The sequence below is a fragment of the Rosa rugosa genome, chromosome 6 (genome assembly GCF_958449725.1).
Source record: "Rosa rugosa chromosome 6, drRosRugo1.1, whole genome shotgun sequence".
Classification (NCBI taxonomy): domain Eukaryota; kingdom Viridiplantae; phylum Streptophyta; class Magnoliopsida; order Rosales; family Rosaceae; genus Rosa; species Rosa rugosa.
The window spans coordinates 4,720,933-4,744,867 of NC_084825.1; the positions used below are offsets into that span (position 1 = coordinate 4,720,933).

Sequence of the window (23,935 nt, forward strand, 5' to 3'; positions counted from 1 at the left end):
GCTGCTAGTGCTTCACTGATGATCTTTGCGATCTCCCAAGAGCTAAGAGAGTCAGAACAGGGCCTGAAGGCTAATTTTCTATTTTTCTTTTTATTTAAGACCTTTTAGGTCTCCTTTCTAACCAAATAAAAGAAAGAAAGAAAAAAAAAACTGCCCGTGCCCTAATATATGTGTGCCCTTGTACATCTGCATTGCATGGTCCCTTGTTCTGTAGGACTAGTACAGAATTGTCTTAGTTCTATAAACAGTAGTTTCATTTGTTGTCAACACTTTTATTAGTAGGATGTGGATTTTTTTTTCCTTCCTTTATCACAATTTCAAGTAATTAAAAGTATAAAACATGCAAAATTAGAATTCAATTAACAATTGGCCAAAAGAAAGAAAAAATTCTTTATTTTATAATTCAAGTAATATCGATTAACTGAAGTGGATATCACTTGTCTAATAGGCCCAAGATGTTCCACCAGAGGAAGAAACGATAGACCCAATAACATTCACTTAAAGAAATAAAAGAAAAAGCCCAAGGTTTAGACCGGTTTTGTGCCAGTTATGCAGAGAGATGCAGGGGAAATTCCCTGCTTCAAAGTTCAAACCCAAAAGAACCGCCAAAACGCCGACGCCAACCTCCTCCAGAAGTAGTGCTTTACGGGTTTTCCTTCATATTTCTTGTTAAACCGGTACGTCTTTTGCCGTCCTTGTTATTTTTATTTTTATTTTATTATTTTTTTTTCCCCTATCTGTAAGTACCAACCTTCTTCATCCCTGACTCCCTGTTTGCGAAAATGCCGAAATGAGTTTTGTTAGTTCTATCATAAGTAGGCGGAGTTTTCTGATCTTTATGGATTATTCATGCACCAGGTTACTACTGCTGTGGGTGGAGTTCTATGAGGTAGGTACATACAATCATCATTTCATTGAAACCCAGATGAAAACAATCCAGTTGTCTACCGTACATGCTCTCTAGTCTTTTCCAATATAAATATATATTTTTTTTGTCAGATGAAAATTGAGGATCAAAATTTATAGAACTTTACGTGTACTGTGTTAATCAATTTCTGATTAAATCACCTTTGATGGGTGGTTTTGATACATTCAACTGAATAAATAATACATTCAACCAAGAAAAGACTTGACATATATTCAACTTAAAGAGCTGGAAACGGTTGTGAATTGAAGCCTAATTAATCACAATTCACTTGTCAAGTTGTTAGGCCTGATTGACAAATTAGACTATAAAAGCTTTGAATTTTATTTTTGATATTTATTTTTATAAGAGTATTTGGGAAACATCCATGATGCACTGATTGTCCTTTTCATACAAGGAAAGTCTATCATTCACACTAGAATCCAAGAAAATGCTAGTAAGGACCAGAGAAATTATTGCCATGGATTTCTGAGAAGTATCACTGTATCACAGCTTACAAAACAAAAATTTTGTTGAATTAATTGATCTACTATACTACCTCACCTCTCATTCTTCAAAGAAGATATTTTATCATGGCCGAGTTAGTAGGTGGAGCTCTGCTTTCTTCTTTTCTCAGCGTTTTGTTTCAGAGATTGGCTACTCGTCAGGTTGTTGATTTCGTCCGAGGACACAAAACCACCAATGGACTACTCAGAAAGTTGAAGTTGAAGTTGCTGTCTGTGAAGCTAGTGGTGGACGATGCGGAGGAGAAGCAAATCAGGAGACCAGAAGTGAGGGAGTGGCTTGACGAGCTTAAAGACGCTCTCTATGATGCAGGTGACCTGCTGGATGTGATCAACACTGAAGCTCAGCGCCGTGAGCTGGAAGATGATGAGAAGAAGCTTGAATCTGATGTATTTGACAAAGGTCTCGAAACTAAGATGGTTGATGTTCTTGAGAGGCTGGAAGTTATTGTGAACGAGAAAGATGCGCTTGGTCTGAAAGAAGGTGTTCAAGATAGATTGCATGTTAGAACACGTGAAACTACCTCTTTGGTGGATGATTCTGGTGTCTACGGCAGAGATCATGACAAGGAGACCATCATCAAATTGCTGTTCTCAGCTGGTACAAGTGAAAAGATAAGTGTGATCCCAATTGTGGGCATGGGTGGGATTGGAAAGACCACCCTTGCTCAGATTGTATACAATGATGTTAGAGTGAAGCAACATTTTGACCTCCAAGCATGGGTTTGTGTTTCAGACGAATTTGATGTTCTTAGAATAACACAAACCATTTATGAGTCCATTACTGCACAAACTTGTGGTATCACAAAACTTGATATACTTCAAAATAAATTGAAGGAGAAACTGATGATGAAAAAGTTTCTTTTTGTTCTTGATGATGTCTGGAACGAGAATTATATGCAGTGGGACACTTTAAGGCAACCCTTTGATCAGGAGCTATTGGAAGCCAGGTAATTGTCACAGCACGCAATCAAGGTGTTGCATCTGTCATGTGTACTCTTCCAAGTCACCATCTAATGCAAATATCTGAGGAAAATTGCTGGTTGTTATTTGCAAAGCATGCCTTCGGTAATGCAGACCTACTAGATTCTCGACATCGAGATATTGCGAGTATTGGAAAAAAAATTGCTGAAAAGTGTAAAGGCTTGCCTTTAGCTGCAAAATCACTCGGAGGGCTCTTGCGTTCTGAAGTAAATAAAGAGAAATGGGTAAAGATACTGAAGAGTGACATATGGAAGTTGTCAGAAGAGGAGTGTCCTATTTTGCCTGCCCTTTTGCTCAGTTATCACTATCTACCTTCACATCTCAAGCATTGTTTTGCCTATTGTGCAATATTTCCCAAAGACTACCCCTTTACAAAATCAGAGTTGGTGTTGTTGTGGATGGCAGAAGATCTCTTACAACTGGAAAAGAAGAAAATGATAGAAGAAGTGGGAGATGACTACTTCAATGATCTAATCTCAAAATCATTTTTTCAATCTTCACTTACATCAGAACCTGATCCTATTGGTGAGTCTCTTTTCACTATGCATGATCTCCTCAATGATTTAGCAAAGTATGTGTCAGGAGAATTCTGTTTTAGGTTGGAGGATGATGATTCATCCAAGATTGTCAGCAAAACTCGTCATTTCTCATATATGAAAAAAAATGATGGTACTGATGGTTGTCCAAACTTTGAGGTCTTGCATAAAGCGAAGTCTTTGCATACCTTCCTGTCATTTCAAGTGCATGCTTATAATGATCGCCATGAAATGCCAAAGGTCCTAAGTGATTTATGGCCAGCATTAAAATGCTTACGACTCCTCAACTTATCACAATATGATGTTAGGGAGTTGCCTAGTTCAATCGGGAATTTGAAACATCTAAGGCACTTGGACTTGTCTGACAGTTCAATTAAAAACTTACCTGATACATTGTGTAGTTTGTATAATTTACAAACACTGCTGTTGTGTGGTTGTAGATCTCTAGTTGAGTTACCAACCAACTTGGGAAGACTAATTAAGTTGAGACATCTTGATATCAGCAGTACAAAAATAGATAAGATGCCACAAGATCTGGGTAAATTAAAAGAGCTCCATTTTCTGAGTGACTTTGTGTTAGATAAAGATACTGGACACAGCATTGTAGAGTTGAAGGAGTTTCAGCATCTGCACAAGAGACTTTGTATCTCAGGACTTGACAACATTGTCTGCAAAGGGGACGCTCTGGAGGGCAATATCATCAGTGGCAAGAAGTGTCTCAAAGGACTAGTTTTGAAATGGGGAGGTGATGCTGACGATTCAGAAGAAGATAGACAAGTGCTGGAGCTCCTCCAACCTCATGCAAACCTAAAAGAACTCAGAATTGAATCATATGGGGGAACAAGATTTCCGAATTGGGTGGGAGATCATTCTTTTACTAATCTAGTTTCTGTTGCACTAGTAGATTGTAAGTTTTGTTCGTTACTGCCACCTCTGGGACACCTTGAAGTGTTATCACACCTACCCTCTCTTGTAAAGCTTGATATTGGAGGGTTTAATGGAGTGGTGTCAGTTGGTCTGGAGTTTTATGGTGATAATACAAGTGGAATTAAGCCTTTCAAATCTCTGAAAGAATTGACTTTCGTAGATATGTTGGAGTGGGAAGAATGGTGTTATGATGTTGGAGGTAATGAAGAAGAAGAAGGTGGAATTTTTCCTAATCTTTGTGAGCTGGTTCTAGAGAGGTGTCCAAAGCTAATGAAGATGTTACCCCTCGACAAGTTCCCAAGACTTGAATGGCTAGAACTGTGGAGTCTGAATTCCTTTACTGGTGGTTCACTTTTGCAAGAATCTAAGTTCCTGTCCCTCAGTTGGCTGAGAATAAATGAATGCCCAAAATTTGAATGTTTTCCTGATGGAGGGATTGAGGCGCCCAAATTGAAAGTTATGCACATTGAAAGTTGTGAGAAATTTCGGTCATTGCCAGAAGAAATGCACACTCTATTTCCATCTCTTGAGTTTCTGCACATAGATAATTGTCCAGAATTAGAATCACTTCCTCAAGGGGATTTCTCACATCCCTGATATAAGGATCGATTGGAATAAGATATGATAATGTGATATGGATGAGTCCATGCCAGTTCTCTACTTCTGCAATAGAGCATTTTCACATTTGGCAGCTGCTGCAGCGTGACACTGACCAAGGTTAACTAGCTTAAAACTTGTGAAGAGTTTGCATAGTGTCTTCCTCCTGTGAACTATACATATTGGAAGCAAGTGTTTACAGGGAAAATTCTTGCTTAATTCACATATAATATTAAACGTGCTAAGAAACTAATATTATAGTTTACTCCAAAAATAATACATCTAGAAAAGTTCAGTGCACAGCTTTCTAACAGCTGCATTATTTGAAGCAGAGTAGTTTGCCGTTGGTAAGTTACTTAAATTTTGAGTTCTGACCTCTTGCTCTTTCCATTTCTGTTTTTACAGGCTCCTCTAGTTCACTTATGATTTTGGACCAAATGGCAAGTTGATGAAACTCTGCTGATTTCATTAACCAGCGGTGCTCTTGAGGTATGTTTTTTCCGTCTCTCCAGTATTTCATATTTTCCTTGTCATAAATTTACTCACTTGGTTATGTTTAAAACATGTGACAGGATTTTGGTTGTTCAATTTAGCATGTTACAAGTTTCTCTTTTGTTTTCCTACACAAACGTAACTGAGAAATTGTAGTTGCTGATGGATTAGCTCAGCAAGCCATCCAGGTATCCTGACTGGTTTTGAAATCTATTGTTCCATCAAATTTGATGCTTTTCTATGCCCCATTTATTATTAAGTCAGGCTTTACATGATAATAGTTTGCTTCATCTTCGATCCCTTTTTGATGCAATGGGATTGTTTTCTAATTATATATATCTTCTTACTCTTAGTTCTTTCGTCTGTTTCATTTTCTGTCTTGCTTGTTACCATCAGTAAAATATCAAGTTGCTGATCCTTAGCATTTTGGGTTCTTGCAAATTGTTATGGCTAACTATATATGAGAACTATCCTGTAAAGTTAATATTTGTGACATTTTCTCAATAGTTTTGATATGACAAGCAGAAATCAGAATACTCTTTTTTCTCTTCAGACACTTGTGTCAAATCTGGGAAAGAAATGCAAGATGGCATCGGGAACAAAGTCATAATTTGTGTCATTTTCTGAAGCTGTATGCAGTTTAAATGGTCTCATCACCCTGGCTTACAGATTCAGTTGCTATTTTAATCTTCCAGATACCTGGTCATTTTCCAAATTCTTCTTGAATTCTAGAGAGTATTCAAGAGGTTTAATTGCTAGATGGATCAGTTTTCAACCACATTATAGGTCTAATTGCTTAAACTTCATTGTTTGTTGACAGGATTCATAGGTTGGTGGCTTCTCAATTTTCTTGTTGTCCTTAAGGAGGGAGAGAAACAGTTGGATCACTTGGATGTATTAGAAATGAATCCTTGCATCCTTTTGGCGAAGAAAAATTGTATTTGGTAATAGGTAAATTAACTTTGTTGGCGTTGTAAACCTGAATCTGCCTCTAAGTTTCAGGTATGTTTATCTAGTTTGAATTAATTCATCTATTTCCTCTCTCCCCCGTTTCTATGTGCATTTGATTGGTCTTTGTTTCATAATTTCTTTAAATCACAATATATGCAGGTTTCTTGTGATTTCTTGCGCAGCAATCAAATATCTGCAATGCTGCTGGATGTGCTCATTACGCCTTGACCTCAACCATCTGTACAGGTATCTCAGCCTCTAATTCATATCTCTTGCTTCTTCTTTTTTCCTGGTTTTCTGCTAGCTAGTTGTTATAGCTAACATCAGAATTTTGTCTTCTAATATCAGATCCAATTGAGGTCAACACAAAAATCAGACCTACTGTTATGGTTGCCAATTGAAGTGAAATAAGCTGCTTTGTGCCCCCTGTGAACGCTTATTGTTCGGGTAGCAGATATCCTCATGTTCATGCGGTGACTAAAGGATCTTGTTCACCTAAACCACCCTTCCGTTGATCTTCTTTTCGAAACAAATATGTTGACATTCATCACTCATCAGCTAAAAGAAATCGACATTCATCCACCCTGCAGCCATGGGCGTCAGTTTGAACTTCAGAGGATTAATTTGTTAATCAACTTTAACCAAGTGCTCCTGCTCATAAGAGGCGCTGCAACACTCCATATTTGACCTTGTACTTGTTTAGTTTCTTTTTTTTTCTTCGAAAGTATTCACAATATGAATTCATCAAGGATCTCCTTATTTGATATATTACATAAAAGGAGCAGAGCAATTTTCTTATATCTGTCTCACAAGTTCATTACATTAGATAAAAGGAAGCAATGTTCATGTGCTATTTATAATGGAGAGCAGACAATGTTAGGAGCAGAGCATTGTTCTAGTCCTCCTATATTTTGCCAAATGGATTGCAGGGTGTAATAAACTGTTACTGTATATACAATTGGATTTAGTGAAAGGTTTCAAATTTGCAAGAGGTAACAGTACAAACGAGGACATGAGAATTTCATGATGATTTTTATATTTACGATTAGATGAGTAGTCTGAAGATTCATTTTGAATATAGAGCCTCTAAGAAATTGGAGTGGATTTTGAAAGAAAGGCCCAAGGTGCAGGAAAGGAAAGAAAGATTGACCCAAAAGTGCACACTACAGAAAAAAAAAGAGGAGGCCCAAGGTTGATCTCCATTCTCCAGTTTGCGTATGCCACACAGATGTGGGACGCCAAAAATGCCGCCGGCCACCCAAAGGAACCGCCGAAACGCCGCCGTGAATCTTCTCCAAAAAGTTAACTGGTTTATGGGTTCCGCTTGGATGTGTTTTTTTTGGCTTCCAATGGTTTCTCAAAAGTAGCAACCTTTCATTTCATGCTAGTGTTTGCAAATGAGTTTTCTTTGTTCAGCTTTAGTAGGTTGAGTTTTCTAATCTTCGTTGGTTTTAGCATTGTACATGGACCAGGTTAAGCACAGCGACACTTAGAACATGGACTCTGCAACTACTATTGCCATTGGAGGACTTGTTTGAGGTAGGTACATCCAATCAATGAATACCCAGCTGAAGACATTTACTTGTCTTATTTTTCAACTGTTTCGCTAATTTTAGGATGAAAATTGACACATTGGACCTATACCATCCAAATCAATTTGTTTGTCCTCAACCCATTAATCTCTAATGATGCTAATAATTTAAACTGAACTTATTTCATATATCATATACAAGGATCCATACAGCCTACACAGACTTCTTCCTTTCTTTCTTTTGGCTTGCAACTTAAAAGACCTGGTAACTCTGGTGAGCTAAGCTTGAGTAAACATTGTAGTTGCTGATAATTCAACCGTGTTGGCACTATCAACCTCTACATGCCCTTCAGGTATGGTATTTGTTTGCAGTATTTCGTTTCGTCTATTTCCCTTGTTTACGTTCACTAGTGTTAATTCCGCTGGTTAATATTATTATTTTATTTTTATTTTTTTATTATTATTATTTTACTCCTTTCAGATGAAGTTATAACTCAGTCAAGAACCATGAAGTAAACATTAGAAGCTTGTAGAAAGTCGAGAAGTAAAGCACAAAAGCCTGTTGAAATTGCATTTGAAGAAACAAAATGTCAATATATAAGGGACAATTGACTTGGGGCAGTGAAAACTGGGAAAAATCCAATAGAACAACTAACAAGATATCATGTACCAAAGTGCATCCTGACACATAGCAGATAAATGTAAGCCATTTAATCAATCAGAGAAAATGGGATATGAAATAACGAAGTCCAATTTTGCCAATACGGTATCATATGTGCTATGCCAAACCTCCCAAGTAAAACAAGAATGAGGCGTAGAATAGGACATAGCTATGTTTCATTTATTTCAAGGTAACAGACACTAAAAGGAAAGAATCATGAACTTTGGCTGCGGAGACAAATTTATACATGTCACTCCTTTTGTCTTGCATAACAAAAGAAAATCTATATACTTGATCTCTTTTTCCATACTACATCAAAGATACCTAAAGTCAAAAGGTTAAAGAGAGGGTTGAACCTGTAAACAGCAGTTAGAGCAACTCCACCCGTAGTCAAGAAAAGTCGAGGTCGAAAAGTCGAGGCGTCGACCAGTCAAGTTACTGTTCACTGCCACTGTGTTAACTTAATGAGCAAACCAAGATCGTTTCACAAAATGCATAAACACAACCAAATGATCAATACAATATGAACTAGAATACAACAAGAGGAGATGCATCACCTGCTTCATGCACAACAACCATTCCTTCAAAAGCAGTAGCAGCAACACAGCTATTCAACACAAATAATCTGAGCTCTAAAACTTCAAACAGCCACACGCGAGAAATCTTCTACTCAACTATGTGTTTAACTCCTCTCTATGGGGCAGGACTGAATGTTTTGTCACACAATGAATAGGGACTTCAAGCACCTATATATACAAGCTAGATAGGTCTTCCCATAAAAGCATCCTTGATTCTAGCCAATGAGTTATCATCTTTAAAGATGCTATAATTATCATATCAACTAATTAGATATTTATCTTTATCAAAATGGATTCCTAACCATATGAGTGACATACCAAAGCTCATTAGGTATAATTCATATATTTCCTACTTATTGTAATAAGCTTAATCAATTTGTTATTTACTTAATGTAGATAATATTAGGTCCAAATAATATTTTACAATCTCCCCCTTGGACCAATATTGTCTACATAACAACTGAACCAAAACTCATTCCAGAAAATAGCCAAAGTGTGCACTGAAATATATGGTTTCTCAAGATCCATTCAGTTCTGTCAAGAACGCAGCAGCTAAAATAGAACTTGGAAATAAACATGCTTATGTAAACATATTTGTTCCAAATCACCAATAATAACCTCTGCATCTCACATGAACTACAAAACTGATATGATGAAATCAAGTGGTAAAGTATGTCATTCTGCAGTAAACACTTGATTATAGTCCAACTAAAAATTTTGAATATCAAAATCATAATGCAAACATTATTTACTTAAGCACCAGTGGATTGCATGTTTGCCTCTTACTGAATATATGCATATTTCCATCCACCTGATAATCAACAAAACTAAAATAGCAGCAATCAAATATTTTCAAAATAAGATCAAGCTGTGAAACAATATATCTGGAAATACCTCAAGCTTTATTCATTTGACCAAAATATGAATACATACTGTTTCTGACATGAACTGCAAACTGAAATAAAATTGAAACTTTCAAACTAAGAAACTGAAAACATAATCTTTATGACTTTTGCTCTTTCTGAACTCAGGAATCTAAACTAGAGAGAATTCCCATGTCTTCAACATGCTTCTTGAAAACTGAAACTGGTAATGCCTTGGTAAAAGGGTCTGCAAGCTGTGCATCTGTGCTAATGGCAGCTATTTCAATCTCTCCATCTTTTACCCTCTTTCTCACACTATAGAACTTCAAGTCTATATGTTTTGAATTATTGGACCTTTTGCTATTCTTATTGAAAAACACAGCAGCTTCATTATCACAATAAACTTTCAGCTTTCCATCAACAAGATTACTTAAAATCTTTGTTTCCAATAGAAAGTTTCTAATCCATAGGCCTTCACATACACCTTCATATATAGCTATAATTTCTGCTTGCATGGTGGATGTGGCTATCAATGATTGTTTCATTGTTTTCCAAGCCACTGCACCACCTGCCAACATATATACATAGCCACAAGTAGACTTCATTGATACAGGATAATTGCCTGCAAAATCTGAGTCTGTGAAGCCTACAAGTTCAAGTTTCTTCACACGCTTATACACAAGCATGTGACTCTTAGTCCTCTGTAGGTATCTCAATACCTTTTTGCCAGCAGTCCAATGCTTGTGTCCAGGATCAGATTGAAATCTAGACAACATGTCAACTGCAAAGGATAAATCTGGCCTAGTGCATACTTGTACATACATGAGACTGCCAACTAATCTAGCATATGGTACAGACTCCATTTCCCTTTTCTCAACACTTGTTTTAGGGCACTGATCCTTATTTAATTTATCTCCCTTAGATATTGGAACCTCCCTATGAGCACAAGTAGCCATATCAAATCTCTGAAGTATTTTTGAAATGTAGGCTTGTTGAGATAATCCCAATAAACCTTGTGCTCTGTCTCTCTTTATCTCAATTCCTAATACATAAGAAGCCTCTCCTAGATCCTTCATATCAAAAATTTTCGACAGAAATATTTTGGTATCTTTCAGCAACTTAATGTTACTGCTAGCAAGGAGAATGTCATCTACAAATAGGATAAGAAAGACAAACTGGTTTCCAACAATTTTAAGATAAACACATTCATCAACAAGGTTTTCAGTAAAACCAAAAGATGCAACCACAGAATCAAATTTTCTATACCATTGCCTAGATGCCTGTTTAAGTCCATATATAGATTTCTTAAGTTTACAGACTAAGTTTTCTTTTCCAGTTTCAATATAGCCTTCTGGTTGTGACATGTATATCACTTCCTCCAATTCACCATTTCATAAGGCTGTTTTTACATCCATTTGATGTAACTCCATATCATAGTGAGCTACAAGAGCCATTATGATTCTAAAAGAGTCCTTAGTTGAAACTGGTGAAAATGTTTCTGTAAAATCTATACCCTCCTTTTGTGTGAACCCTTTAGCTACAAGTCTTGCTTTATGTCTCTTAATGTTTCCCTTGGCATCTCTCTTAGTTTTGAACACCCACTTGCTGCCTATAGGCTTGTGATTTGGATCTGGCTTCACAAGCTCCCACACTTCATTATTATAAATGGATTCAAGCTCTGCATCCATGGCTTTCTTCCATTGTTTTGACTCATTACTTTCTACAGCTTGCTTAAAATTTACAGGGTCATTATCATCTGCTAAAGTGCTCTCAACTTCTTGCAGATAAACCTCATAAATATCATTTTCACCTCCAAAAGTTGGCTTCCTAGTTCTTTGTGATCTTCTAGGTTCAGCTGCATTTTGTTGAGGTTCAGGAATATTTTGGTCTGGTTTAGGTTCAGCCACTTCAACATTTTGGTTTTCAAGCTCTAAATCACCACCTACTGCATTGTGAACTTCACTGTCAGTTTCTGCATTATTTTTAAAGTTTGGCATTTCTATTTCTGTATCCTCACTTTCTGCAATTTCCTCAAAATCATCAGTTAAATCTTCAAATTTTGTATTGCAAATACTCTCCCCCAGAAATTTAACCTGATGAGTTTCAAAAATTCTAGGTGAGTAGTGAGGTGCATAGAGTTTGTAACCTTTAGATTTTTCACAATAGCCTATAAAATGACAAGTTACAGATTTAGGGTCAAGTTTTCCTAAATTTGGATTGTAAATTCTTGCCTCAGCTTTACAACCCCATACATGGCAATGATGCAGACTAGGTTGCCTACCACACCAAGACTCAAATGGTGTTTTATCCACAGACTTACTTGGGGACCTGTTGCAAAGATAGTTTGCAGTTCTTAAAGCTTCTCCCCAAAGCATTTTAGGCAAGCCAGAAGTGCACATCATACTCCTAACCACATTCAATAGAGTTCTATTCTTTCTCTCTGCAACACCATTCTGTTGGGGATTGTATTGTGTTGTATATTGAGCATTTATACCTACATCCTGCAGGTATAAAGCAAATGGACCCTTTTGTTGTCCTGGCTCAGTATACTTACCATAGAATTCACCCCCTCTATCAGACCTCACAGTCTTAATTTTCATTTCTAGCTGATGTTCAACTTCAGTTTTGAAAAGTTTAAAAGCCTCAAGGGACTGTGATTTTTCTGACAATAGGTAGATGTAACAGTACCTTGAATAGTCGTCTATGAATGTAATGAAATATACATTGCCACATATTGTTTTATGCCTGAAGGGACCACATATATCTGTATGAATTAGCTCTAGCAATTTTGTACTTCTGCTAGCATTTTTCTTCCTTAAGTTTGTCATTTTACCTTTAAAACATTCAACGCAGTCAGTTAGGTCTGAAAAATCTAGTTCTGGAAGTGTTTTGTTCTTCACTAATATTTGCAGTCTTTCTTTTGAAATGTGGCCAAGTCTCCTATGCCACAGGTAAGCTGATTTATCATTGAATAAGGTTCTTTTAACACCTGTGATGGTGTTGTTACTTAATGTGCTATTTCTGTCTTCAACAAGTGAGATTACTTGTTGAGGTATTGAACAATTTAATTTCATATAATTATCCAAAATAACACCAGAACCATATAACAAGGAACCTTTAGAAATTTTTATTCCATCCAAATCAATGTAAAAACAGCAACCAATCTTAACCAAAAGAGACATAGAAAGCAAATTCCTCTTAATCGAGGGAATGTAATAAACATCATCCAAAACTAAAAAATTTCCAAAACCTAGATCTAGTCTTAAGGTTCCTATAGCCTTCACTGCAACCCTCATGCCATTTCCCACACAGACATTGGTTTCCTCACTTCTTGGTGCCCTCTTCTTTGTGAATCCCCTTCTTCACCAACCAAGCCTTAAAACCTGAGCAGTCCTTCTTCATATGTCCTACTTTTTTACAAAAGTAGCACTTGAACTTAAAAGCTTTGGTGGTGTTAGGTGCTGCAGTGTTTCCAGATGGCTTAGTGATGGTTTTGGTGACCTTAAGCTTGTTCTTCTTTTTCTTTGGCTTTTCCACCAGGTTCACAGAGGTTGCAGGCTCTCTCTTTCTTAATTCTATCTTCTTCATCAGCACAGATAGATATGAGCTCATCTATGGTCTAGGTACCCTTTAGAGCATTGTAGCTAGTTCTAAGCCCACTGAAGGTATTTGGCAAAGAATGCAGTGCAACATGCACCACTTGCCTATCATTCACTCCCATCAGTAACTCCCTGAGCCTAGTATTAATGTGGATCAGCTTCATTATGTGCTCTCTAACTCCCCCAGATCCTTCATACTTCAGCTCATGGAAAGCCTTAGACAATCTTGCAGCCTCTGCTTTCTCACTCTCTTTAAGTTTTCTCTCAATGGCCTCCATATAGTCAGTAGCCAAGTCAGGTTCTTCTACACTACCTCTTACAGTGTCAGACATAGTGTTCCTAATGGTGTTCTTGGCCATTCTATCTGACCTGTGCCAAGCTTTAAATGCCTTAACCTCCTCAGCTGAACTATCTTTAGTTAATGCCTCAGGTTCATCCTCTATATTCTCATGCATCATCATATAACGCTCTACCGAATCTCTCCAGGCTCTAAAGTTTGTTCCAGTGAGCATCAAAACATTGTTGAGGTTCATGTAAATACTTCCTAATGAGCAAAGTCAAAAAGAAAAAATTCTGTAAGTTTCAGTTTCAAAACTCAAAAAATACAAAGTTTCAATTTAGCAATATTTCTGCAGATTTATGTGTTAGTTCCAAAAGCAGTTCAAAAACACATAAAACACCAAAACAAAATATCAACCATAATGGCAACAAGTACCACAAGATACTATGTCAATGAAAATACCCCAAATCTGAATTTCACATTAGGCAACACTTTTGTAGCAGTAGACATAATGTACTTAAGTTTCTGAATCTTCACCCCATAATTAGAGAACTCAAGTTATCCAAAAAGACAATCAACATCTTATGACAGTAGAAGAGTCTTTAAGTATCAAAATATGAATTCAAAATTATGTGTGAAGCTGTTTGTCACCAAACTATGCTATATTAACACTTCTTTTGAGAAAAGCTATATTAACACTTCTTTGGAAGACACGAGTAAGCACAGTTTGAAAACAATTAACACAAGTTTCTAGGTCATTTTTATCTTAATGATCAAATGCAAATAATAACAGAAATTGCTTTGTGCAACATGTCTATTTTTATTTGCAACAACCTGTGACGTAAATAAAGTTTAACTAAATTCAATTCAAGACATCAAGGCACTTGAAAAGAAACTTTACTCAATCTGCAATTTTCTCAATGAAAATATGACAACATTTACAGGGAGACAGTGAACTTCTTAACTCAAACATTCATCAATTTATCATATAATCATTGTTCAATCACATATATATATTAGCATAATGCAAAATATTAAGCACAACCATCCATAAGCAATCACAGAGAAAGCACAAAATCGTTTCAATTCAACTCAATTCAATTCAGAGACACAAGCACACCAAAACTTAAATTTCATCCGGTCACCATCTACTCTAGCCTAGGTGCACGCCGGGAATGCTTCTAGTGTTCTAGTAATTCAACAGAAAACGAATTAAAGCTTTGAATCGAAACATGGTTCTCAGAAGGCCTAAACTTTGTGACTGCAATTCTGCAACAATTTTAGCAGAAGCAATAATTCCCAATACTTGTATTCCCCAAGAACGATCTTAATCCGATTTTAATTATTTTTTTTTTTTCTTGGCCTGTTAACCAAAACCCTAATTTCCCAAAACGTTTTGCAATTCAACATAACACAAAACTCTAGTTCAAAATACAATGAATTGATCTTCTAAAAATGATTTATGAATTGTGAAATTTGGCTCTGATACCATTTGTTAACTTAATGAGCAAACTAAGATCGTTTCACAAAATGCATAAACACAACCAAATGATCAATACAATATGAACTAGAATACAACAAGAGGAGATGCATCACCTGCTTCATGCACAACAGCCATTCCTTCATAAGCAGTAGCAGCAACACAGCTATTCAACACAAATAATCTGAGCTCCAAAACTTCAAGCAGCCACACGCGAGAAATCTTCTACTCAACTATGTGTTTAACTCCTCTCTATGGGGCAGGACTGAATGTTTTGTCACACAGTGAATAGGGACTTCAAGCACCTATATATACAAGCTAGATAGGTCTTCCCATAAAAGAATCCTTGATTCTAGCCAATGAGTTATCATCTTTAAAGATGCTATAATTATCATATCAACTAATTAGATATTTATCTTTATCAAAATGGATTCCTAACCATATGAGTGACATACGAAAGCTCATTAGGTGTCTAGGTAGATAATTCATATATTTCCTATTTATTGTAATAAGCTTAATCAATTTGTTATTTACTTAATGTAGATAATATTAGGTCCAAATAATATTTTACACACTGGACATGGGTTTCCATCTGTTTTTTTCTTGACCAGTCAAGACTGTTCACTTTTCACTGTTCATCGACTTTACTGTTATTTTCACTGTTCATCCAGTTTTTGTCTGTTTGCTTTTACTGTTCATGGTACTGTTCACTATTAATTGTTTGCCGTTGGATCTTCTTCATAATTGAAACGGACTGCTAGGATTTCATGACAGCTAGGCACCTTTTTCAAAATGAGCCAACGGCTCTGTTGCACATGGAAAAGAATTGCCCATGCACAGCCGCTACACGACAAGCGACTGGCCTCACTACACCTTCCTTTGCGGCGCCACGCGTCAGCCTTGTGTGAGCCACTTTCTGCCTTCAGCGCGTCATGCTTCACGGGAAAGGTGATGACGTCAGCCACGTTATGCCTTGGGCCGAGCTGGCAGCCCCTCAAACCTAGTCAAGAATTTAGTCAGGCTGTTGCCTTTTTTTTTTTGCCTCAGTCAAGAAAAACCAACAATTGGCTGGGCAAGCTTTCACCGGTGGAAGGCCAAAATTCCTTGTGGCCGGTCACCACATCGGTTTTCCTTGCTGGAGCCCGGGCAAAGCAAGACCGGTGGAGTTGCTCTTACTATTTGATTGGCACAATAGAAGGGCAAATTGTAATAGTTAGCCTGTCAAAGTTACAAGCAATATAAGCTTTTAGGTGTATCAGCGTATCCCAAAAGTTTCAATCAATTTAAGACATTCCTAAAGCATAGCACAGGGACGAAAGGTCACAGCTAAAGTTATATCAAATAAGAAACAGCGATTAAATTAAAGGTATATTCTGAAAGCAAGTTGAGAAAAAGAAATTGGGTAATTAAAAGATAGACAAATTGCTTTATAAAGCAGGGAGTTGACACAATGAATTAGAAATTACCTCAGAGAGAACTGGGTGATGAGTGGTTACTTGTTTTAAGGGTTTCAGTTGCATTAGTTTTGGCTGTTAGAATAAATCCCTAGCTAATAGGGTTGTTAGCATTTTGTTTGATATTTTCTTAGTTGCATTTATCACGTTGAACTGGACCATTTATGTATTGGGCGGACCATGCCAGGATCTCCCGGAAACCTCAGCACAGGCTGATAAGAAAATGCACGGCCAAAAGCCGGCAACAGACTAAACATTGAAAGTCATAACAATTTGAGTAAGTATTTAGTAAAAAGAAAAATTACATTCACTTCACAATCTTAGCAAAACAAAAAAAAAGTTAGCTCAAACATTTAAAGATGTCCTCAACTAGATAAAATAAAGAAAGAAATAATTGTAAAATTATGGAAGACAAAAATTTCACTCTTGTTCATACGGCAAAAGTAGGAACACAAGCTCACATAGGAAGGGTTTTTTTGCTTTTGATTTTTGTTTTCTAAATTCTAAAAGTGCTTCATTTCCACTGGACAAAGCAAAAATTTTCTTCTGATATTAACTTTGGGAGAGGATCCTCTCCTGAGCAACATTTTCACCTGAGCTTCCTGAGCTTTTAAAGAGATGAAGACACGTGTCCATGTTAAGATCTAATGGCCTACAATAAATCTGGCTTTTCTTTTTCTATTTTATTTCCTTCTCTCTCCTGTTCCTATCTTCTGTCACACTGGTTTCTCTCTCTCTCGATCTCAGTTTTTCTTCTTTATTCCGCACCAATGTAATCAACCACCTTAGCCTTCTTTCTCATGCGTTCCTGCTGATACTCAATCCATTCACTATATCTTTATTTAATTTTTTTGATTTGTGGTTAGCTCAGTCCAAAAGAGCAGATGATTTTAAGCTTCTCTTCCCTCAGTCAAATTTGAATGAATATATCCCTTCAAGATCTCTTATCCAAAAACCAAGATTCTGAAGCTAACAATCAAACATGGCAATACAAATTGAAAACTATGAACTGGGTCAGATCCAAAATTGAAGAACTAGGTTCAAAAGACAGAGTGAGAGAAGAGGGTAGTTGGTGAAGATTGAAGACAAATAACACTTGGCTGATTAATTGATAAATTTCAAGGCGAGAGAAGAGAGAGGAGAGAGAGAGAAGAAGAAGAAGAAGAAGAAGTAGATGATGATGCAGTCTAAGATTGTCCATTAGCTATTTTAAACCATTAGATTTGATTGCGTCCACATGGCAAGCTCTAATTATATGTCAAAATATAAAACCAAAGAGCAAAATTATTTGGGTCGTTAAATTCATCTTTTAACACATGTCATTACATAAACAAAAGCTCAGCTAGCTCAGCCAAAAATAGAGCTCAGGAGAGGCCCAAGGGAAGGTAGGGCACAATTTTGAATATAAGGTTATATATATATATAGGGCCCTTCCAATAAGGGATCCCTTTTTTTGGTCTTTTATAGGGATAGGCATTAGACAAACTTTTCGATTATATTTCGGCATCTCAACCGTTCATTTTTTAGGTCCTAATGTGTAGATCACTTCTGCAAATTTTCAGCCAAATCGGTGATCGTTAAGGCATTCAAAACTGCAATTTACACGAACGGACCGAATCTGTCGAACCGGAACCGTTCGTGTTTATAATGGTAAATTGCAGTTTTGGATGCCTTAACGATCATCAAATTGGCTGAAAATTTGCAGAAGTGATCTATACATTAGGACTTAAAAACTGAACGGTTGAGATGTGAAAATATGATCGAAAAGTTGGGCTAATGCCCTATCCCTAGAAAAGACCAAAAAAATGGATCCCTCACTAGAAGGGCCCTGTATATATATATATATATATATATATATATATATATATATATACAGATTCTATCCAGAGCGAGGCCTCGCTCTGAAATTAAAGTGCGAGGTTAGAGTTTAGGGTCACTTTTCGGTCGCATATCCACATCTCGACCGTTCAGTTTTTAGGTTTATATATACAGATCCTGTCACGCCCCTGATTTTTAACAACAATAAAAATCGATATATATAATCCCATAATTATACATGTGTGAACGTTCAGTCATCAATACAAATACCTGGAACATCTTTCCTTTTAAACAAGTACATACTGATGCCCTGAACCAATCCAAGTTAATATACACTCGCTCCACAGAGTTATATATTACACAAATTTACGAATTAAATTGTCATCACAAAATAAAACGTAAATGCTCCTCAGAGCTTACTACATAGCGGAAGTCATATACTGGCAAAGCCAACAAAATTTGCTTCCTACCCGTTCTGCTGCCAACAAGCTACCTCAGCTTCAGCCACGATTTTCCTGACCTGCAGGTTTAACCCCTACACCGTTTGAATGGTGCACCGGGGTTGCCAAACAACAAACCCGGTAAGCTTTTGCAAGCCCGTATGAGTAACTCATGAACATCAATCAACAAATCACATCAATCTACTTAAGGAAACATGCAGCCATGATTTCCTTCTAACATTCCATATCCTTTCCACAGAAAGGACAACATGAGTCACCGCTGTGACCATGCTCTATTTGCTAACTTAACCATCAAGTACCAATTCAAGTCTCATCTAGACAATTAAAGAAGAATACCATCAGAACTCTCCTTTAAACTACATACCTATGAGTCTCCAGCAACCTCGACCGTTACTCCCATAAGCTATCATGGCAGATAAACTAGAACTCTATTGAAATCGTAATCACTCGTCCTACCAAGGACGTGATTACCTATTTCCTGCCTTAATCACCATCTGCGACCTGTCACCATCTGTGACATATGATTTCAGACTCCGTCTGATCATGAAATCAACATCAAGGTCGCCATCTGCAACCTGTCACCATCTGTGACATATGATCTTTAGACCCCATCTAGTCTCAGATCAACCATTGGTCACCATCTGTGACTCTTGGTTTTCAGGCCCCGTCTGGTCTTAGAACCAACTGTTAGTCACCATCTGCGACCTATGCTTTTCAGACCCCATCTGGTCTCAAGTCAAACGTTAAGTAAGTCACACCTGACCTAAAACGTTACAACTATCTAATTTCGGCTTTCCTATCCCTGCTCACCATCTGTGACCCTTGGTACAAGGACCAATACATTTAAATGAGTCACGCTTGACTCAAAAATGTAACATCAAACTCAATACATTTCAACAATAGAAAACATCTTTTTCCACAATATTTTTTCCATGAAAAGTTACATTCAACGATAATATAAGCATCATCATGCATATTATTCATCAAATACCATCCACAAGAATATATATATTTCGGGTAAATATATATATACGTAGTCATTCGCTCAGGAATGCCTACTAATACCAACTATAGTTTGCAGTTAATTAATTAACGCCAAAATAATAATGGTACTTCTGTTCATAAAGATCCTTGTGAGATTTACTCACCTCGAATTCCCGCTGCGTCTTCAACAAGGAACAAAGCGGCCAATCCGCCAAATAACCGTCCAAATACTTCGTCAAGTACCTAATCACAAACAGTTTCCACTTAGTAACAGTTCACATTTGATTTAAGTCCGAAACCCCTGTTTTGAACTAAAATCCCCAAAGTGGCGCCAATCGAGGCGAAACCACATCCGAGACCTCCCAAGGTCTCCGGAATACGTCCACGATCGATATGTCCAAACCACAAGTCGATCGGATACTCAAATCCTCACGGATCGAATAAATTCACCGATATGAAACGGTAAAAATCATAACAAATCCATTCGAACTCTAAAATTTGCATATTATATATCGAAACGCTCGTATCGACGAGTAGAAGACATATAATACTAGAAACAGTCCCATACATGGCCGGAACACCGCCGGAACGCCTCCACAGACGGAGGTGCACCGCCGCCGGCCAAAACTCATTATTTCACAAAACTCCCAACATCAAAAAGCTTCATCTAAGCATGCTTGTGGATTTTCATAACTAGCTCGAAGTCAGAAAACAAGCATAAAGGGTCGAAAACTACCTCACAAGCCGTGAACAGTAATCCCAACTGAGTTGAACCGATTTCCACGTAAACCGATCGAAACAAACACCATAGATCGACTCAGACGATCCAAACGAAGCCAAGGAAGGAAACTTGAAGCCGTGCCGTCGCCGGAGCTACGATTTCCGGTCGGGTCAGATTTCCACAACCTGTGCCGCCTTGCAGCGCCACCGCGAAGGAGAATCGCCGTCAGAGGCCACCACAGAGACGACCGGAGCAAGGAGGCGAGTCGTTCTGGGCTGGTTTCACCGGAAGAGGTTGCCGGAGCTGCAAGTTCCGACCGGGTCGGAATACCGAGTTTGGGTCGGGTCAGTCGCGGGCGAGGAGAGAGAACGGAGTGTTTTCTGATTTTTCCGGAAATGGTAAATGTGAAATGTAAATAGTAAGTTTCTGAAAATGGAAACTCCTATTTATAGAACTTTCCCAAAACTTCAAATGCTCATAACTTTCACATACGAACTCCGATTGACACGTTCCGCATGTCCACGAACTCGTATCGACGCACTCTACAACTTTCGTGAAGGAAGTTTTCCGAGAATCCCAACGTATAAAAAGTCAAACTTCACACGACCCCCTAAACTGTGAAATTCGAATAATTACACATACGAAAACCATTCCACTCCACATACAACCTACGAATAAAGCACAATAACAATTATTCGTACAATTGGTCCATTATTAATTACCAAAATTAAATAACAGAAATCCAGGTCATCACAGATCCTATCCAGAGCGAGGCCTCGCTCTGAAATTAAAGTGCGAGGTTAGAGTTTAGGGTCACTTTTCGGTCGCATATCCACATCTCGACCGTTCAGTTTTTAGGTACTAATGTAGAGATCATCTCTGCAAAATTTCAGCCAAAATTATGGTCGTTAAGGCATTGATAACTGTCTTAAAGCTGGTACGGTTCATGTTTGACAGATTCAGTTCGTCCATTGGTTTAAGCGAGTTAGATACCTTAAAGATCATCAATTTGGCTGAAATTTTGCAGAGATGATCTATATATTAGTACCTAAAAACTGAACGGTCGAGATGTGGATATACGACCGAAAAGTGACCCTAAACTCTAACCTCACACTTTAATTTCAGAGCGAGGCCTCGCTCTGGATAGGATCTGTATATATATATATATATATTTTTTTTTTTTTATGTACTTATATATAAACAGCAATATACGTTATGGAACGTGTAAAAAAAGAATCTTTTATTTCAGAATTCTAGAGGACACTAATTGGGTGTTTTTTTTTTTTTTTATATTTTGAGTCATCGAGAACGGTAAAAAGTCAAGCATCATTATAGTAGTCTTTCACTCTCTCCAAAACCTAGAAATCAAACAAATTTCTCTTTAAATTTGGGGTTTCAATTAATGGTTATTAAATCCCTCAATTCTTCACTTGCATCATCTGTCATTTTCAATTTTTCTCCTATCTGCTTTTCATCTCCCAATAATCTTTCTCCTCTCTATTATTTTGTTATTCTACAGTGAGCAACATATTTTTTGACATTTCATGATGCAGGTTGAGTTATAGATCAAAATAGATATTGAGTGTTTTTTAATTTTAAAATTTTGGATATTAGAAGTTCTGTTGCTTGTTTTTTGTGATTTTATTGATTATTCTAAAAACTTGTTATTAATTTGTAATTTTTTGAAGTTTAATTAATCTCATAATCGTTAAAAAAAAAAAAAATCTCAAGACCGATCCTAGGCACCAAAAAAAATTTCGCCCCTGGCATGAAGAACCTCAGGACCGGCCCTGCATTGGGGCATATCTCTTTATTTTAGAGTTTAAAATATTGAGCTTTGGGGGCATCTATATGATGGAACAATTGTATGTGCTAGTATAACTACATTTATAGGAGTTATAGCAAAGAGTTAGTGGGCGCATAAGCTCCCGGTTGTCCTTAATTGGGTCCGCCAATGTCTCGAAGAGCTACACCCAACTCGAAATCCCGCTCAAGAAGCTCTTCGTGCCTCCACGGATGCAATCCAATCGCGGATCGAATTGTCAAGTCCGGTTGATTTGGTTCGGGATTGAATTTGGTTAGGATTTGAATTCGAGATCTTCGTTATGATGGATTTGTTAATTAGTGGAATTAATATGTTGGGTTAGGTTTGTTTGAATCATGGTCGTCGATTCCGGATTCGAGTTTTATGATGGAGAACGAAGCGAGTTGCTTACGACACACACCAGAGGAGGAAAAAAAATTTAGAATCCAGCCCCGGCGCCTAGACCGTCTAGGCGGCCGCCGAAAAACCAAACACCCAACTCAATCGACTAACCCGAAATAGTGTGACTGAAAAATTAGGGAAGTGGATTAGGTTAAACTGCCATTAAAAGATGGACAAAGGTACCCTTCCAATTTTGAACTTTAAATTACTTCGGAACGAAGGTAACAACCCTACATACCTATCATTTGTCGGAATGAGAACCTCAGGTACCATTCTGATACTTCCAAAACGTGAGGTATCGAAATTTATTAGGAGTAAAAGATCGGGTATCGTAGGACTAGTCGAGCTAAATGCCTGTATTTGCACTCTAAGTCTTGTTCGGCCTAGCGAGGCGACGATCCATTGTTAAATGGTCGTAATCTCCTAGTGGCAGGATGAAACTAAGTGTTGTCGGATTTACTCTTCGGTGGCAATATAGTAAGAAATATGTGCTTATGGTAATTATGCTACGTTGAAATAGGATTACATATTGATATCTTTTTGTTATGTCACTGCTATGTTAAAGCAAATATAGTAGCTAGTGTTGTACCCAACGTTACCTCTTTGTACTCGACAGTTTCATTAATCAAGCTTTAAGTCCAGTCACACAAAAAAAAATTGTATAGTACTGTACAAACAATTTTTTTTTTTTATATATGTTCGTAGCATTTGGGAGAGAGAGAGAGAGAGATCAGCTCACGTGACTGCATAGATAGCTGCATTCTCAACTCAATAATAAATAGTTAGCGTCCTTATATGTATAAATAAAGTAATAGATTTAAAATATTAAAAGTTCCTTAACCCATGCCTGTATTGTCTTGGTCTTTGTTGGGCGGGGGATAATCAGTTCTACACTTCTACACCACAATCGAAATCCACGGCCCGACCAAAAAGACAGGAATAAAATAAACTCTTGATGTCAGATTATAATTATATGACCAGAAAAAGGATTCCAATCCAAAGCCGAAAGAAAGATGGAATCTACTTTTCTGACAATGATCACATGATCACCCGATTCATCTTCCCACCAATTACCCGGAGATGGGGGAAAAAGGCTGCTGCTCGTTTGGAACTTTCACTATTGCCGAAAAGGAAATAAACAATGGGTATGTTGGTTACTTGGTTTCGAAACTTCAGAAGAAAAAAGAAGGTGTTGGTTTATTTTTCTTATGTTTTCTCTTGATTTTCACAAATTTTGCTTATTGCATATGAATAGCATAAAAATAGATTAGTTAGTTCATGCATAGTTTAACTCCGGTGTGTTTTAGATGACTAGTTCTCAAGCAAATTTAAAGAAAGGTTATTTTATATTGAATATATCTATATAGGGTGCGGCGGCTATTGT

At 37.3% G+C, this 23,935-nt stretch overlaps 1 protein-coding gene and 1 pseudogene across 1 annotated transcript; one reads left to right on the forward strand and one right to left on the reverse strand.

Moving 5' to 3' along the window:
- Positions 1–753: 753 nt before the first annotated feature.
- LOC133717300 (putative disease resistance RPP13-like protein 1) lies at positions 754–6,701 on the forward strand (annotated as a pseudogene).
- Positions 6,702–13,167: 6,466 nt separating this feature from the next.
- Positions 13,168–13,680, reverse strand: LOC133716102 (uncharacterized). The gene has a single exon (XM_062142840.1). It carries the CDS (start codon positions 13,678–13,680, stop codon positions 13,168–13,170), a length of 513 nt encoding a protein of 170 aa, XP_061998824.1.
- Positions 13,681–23,935: the final 10,255 nt, after the last annotated feature.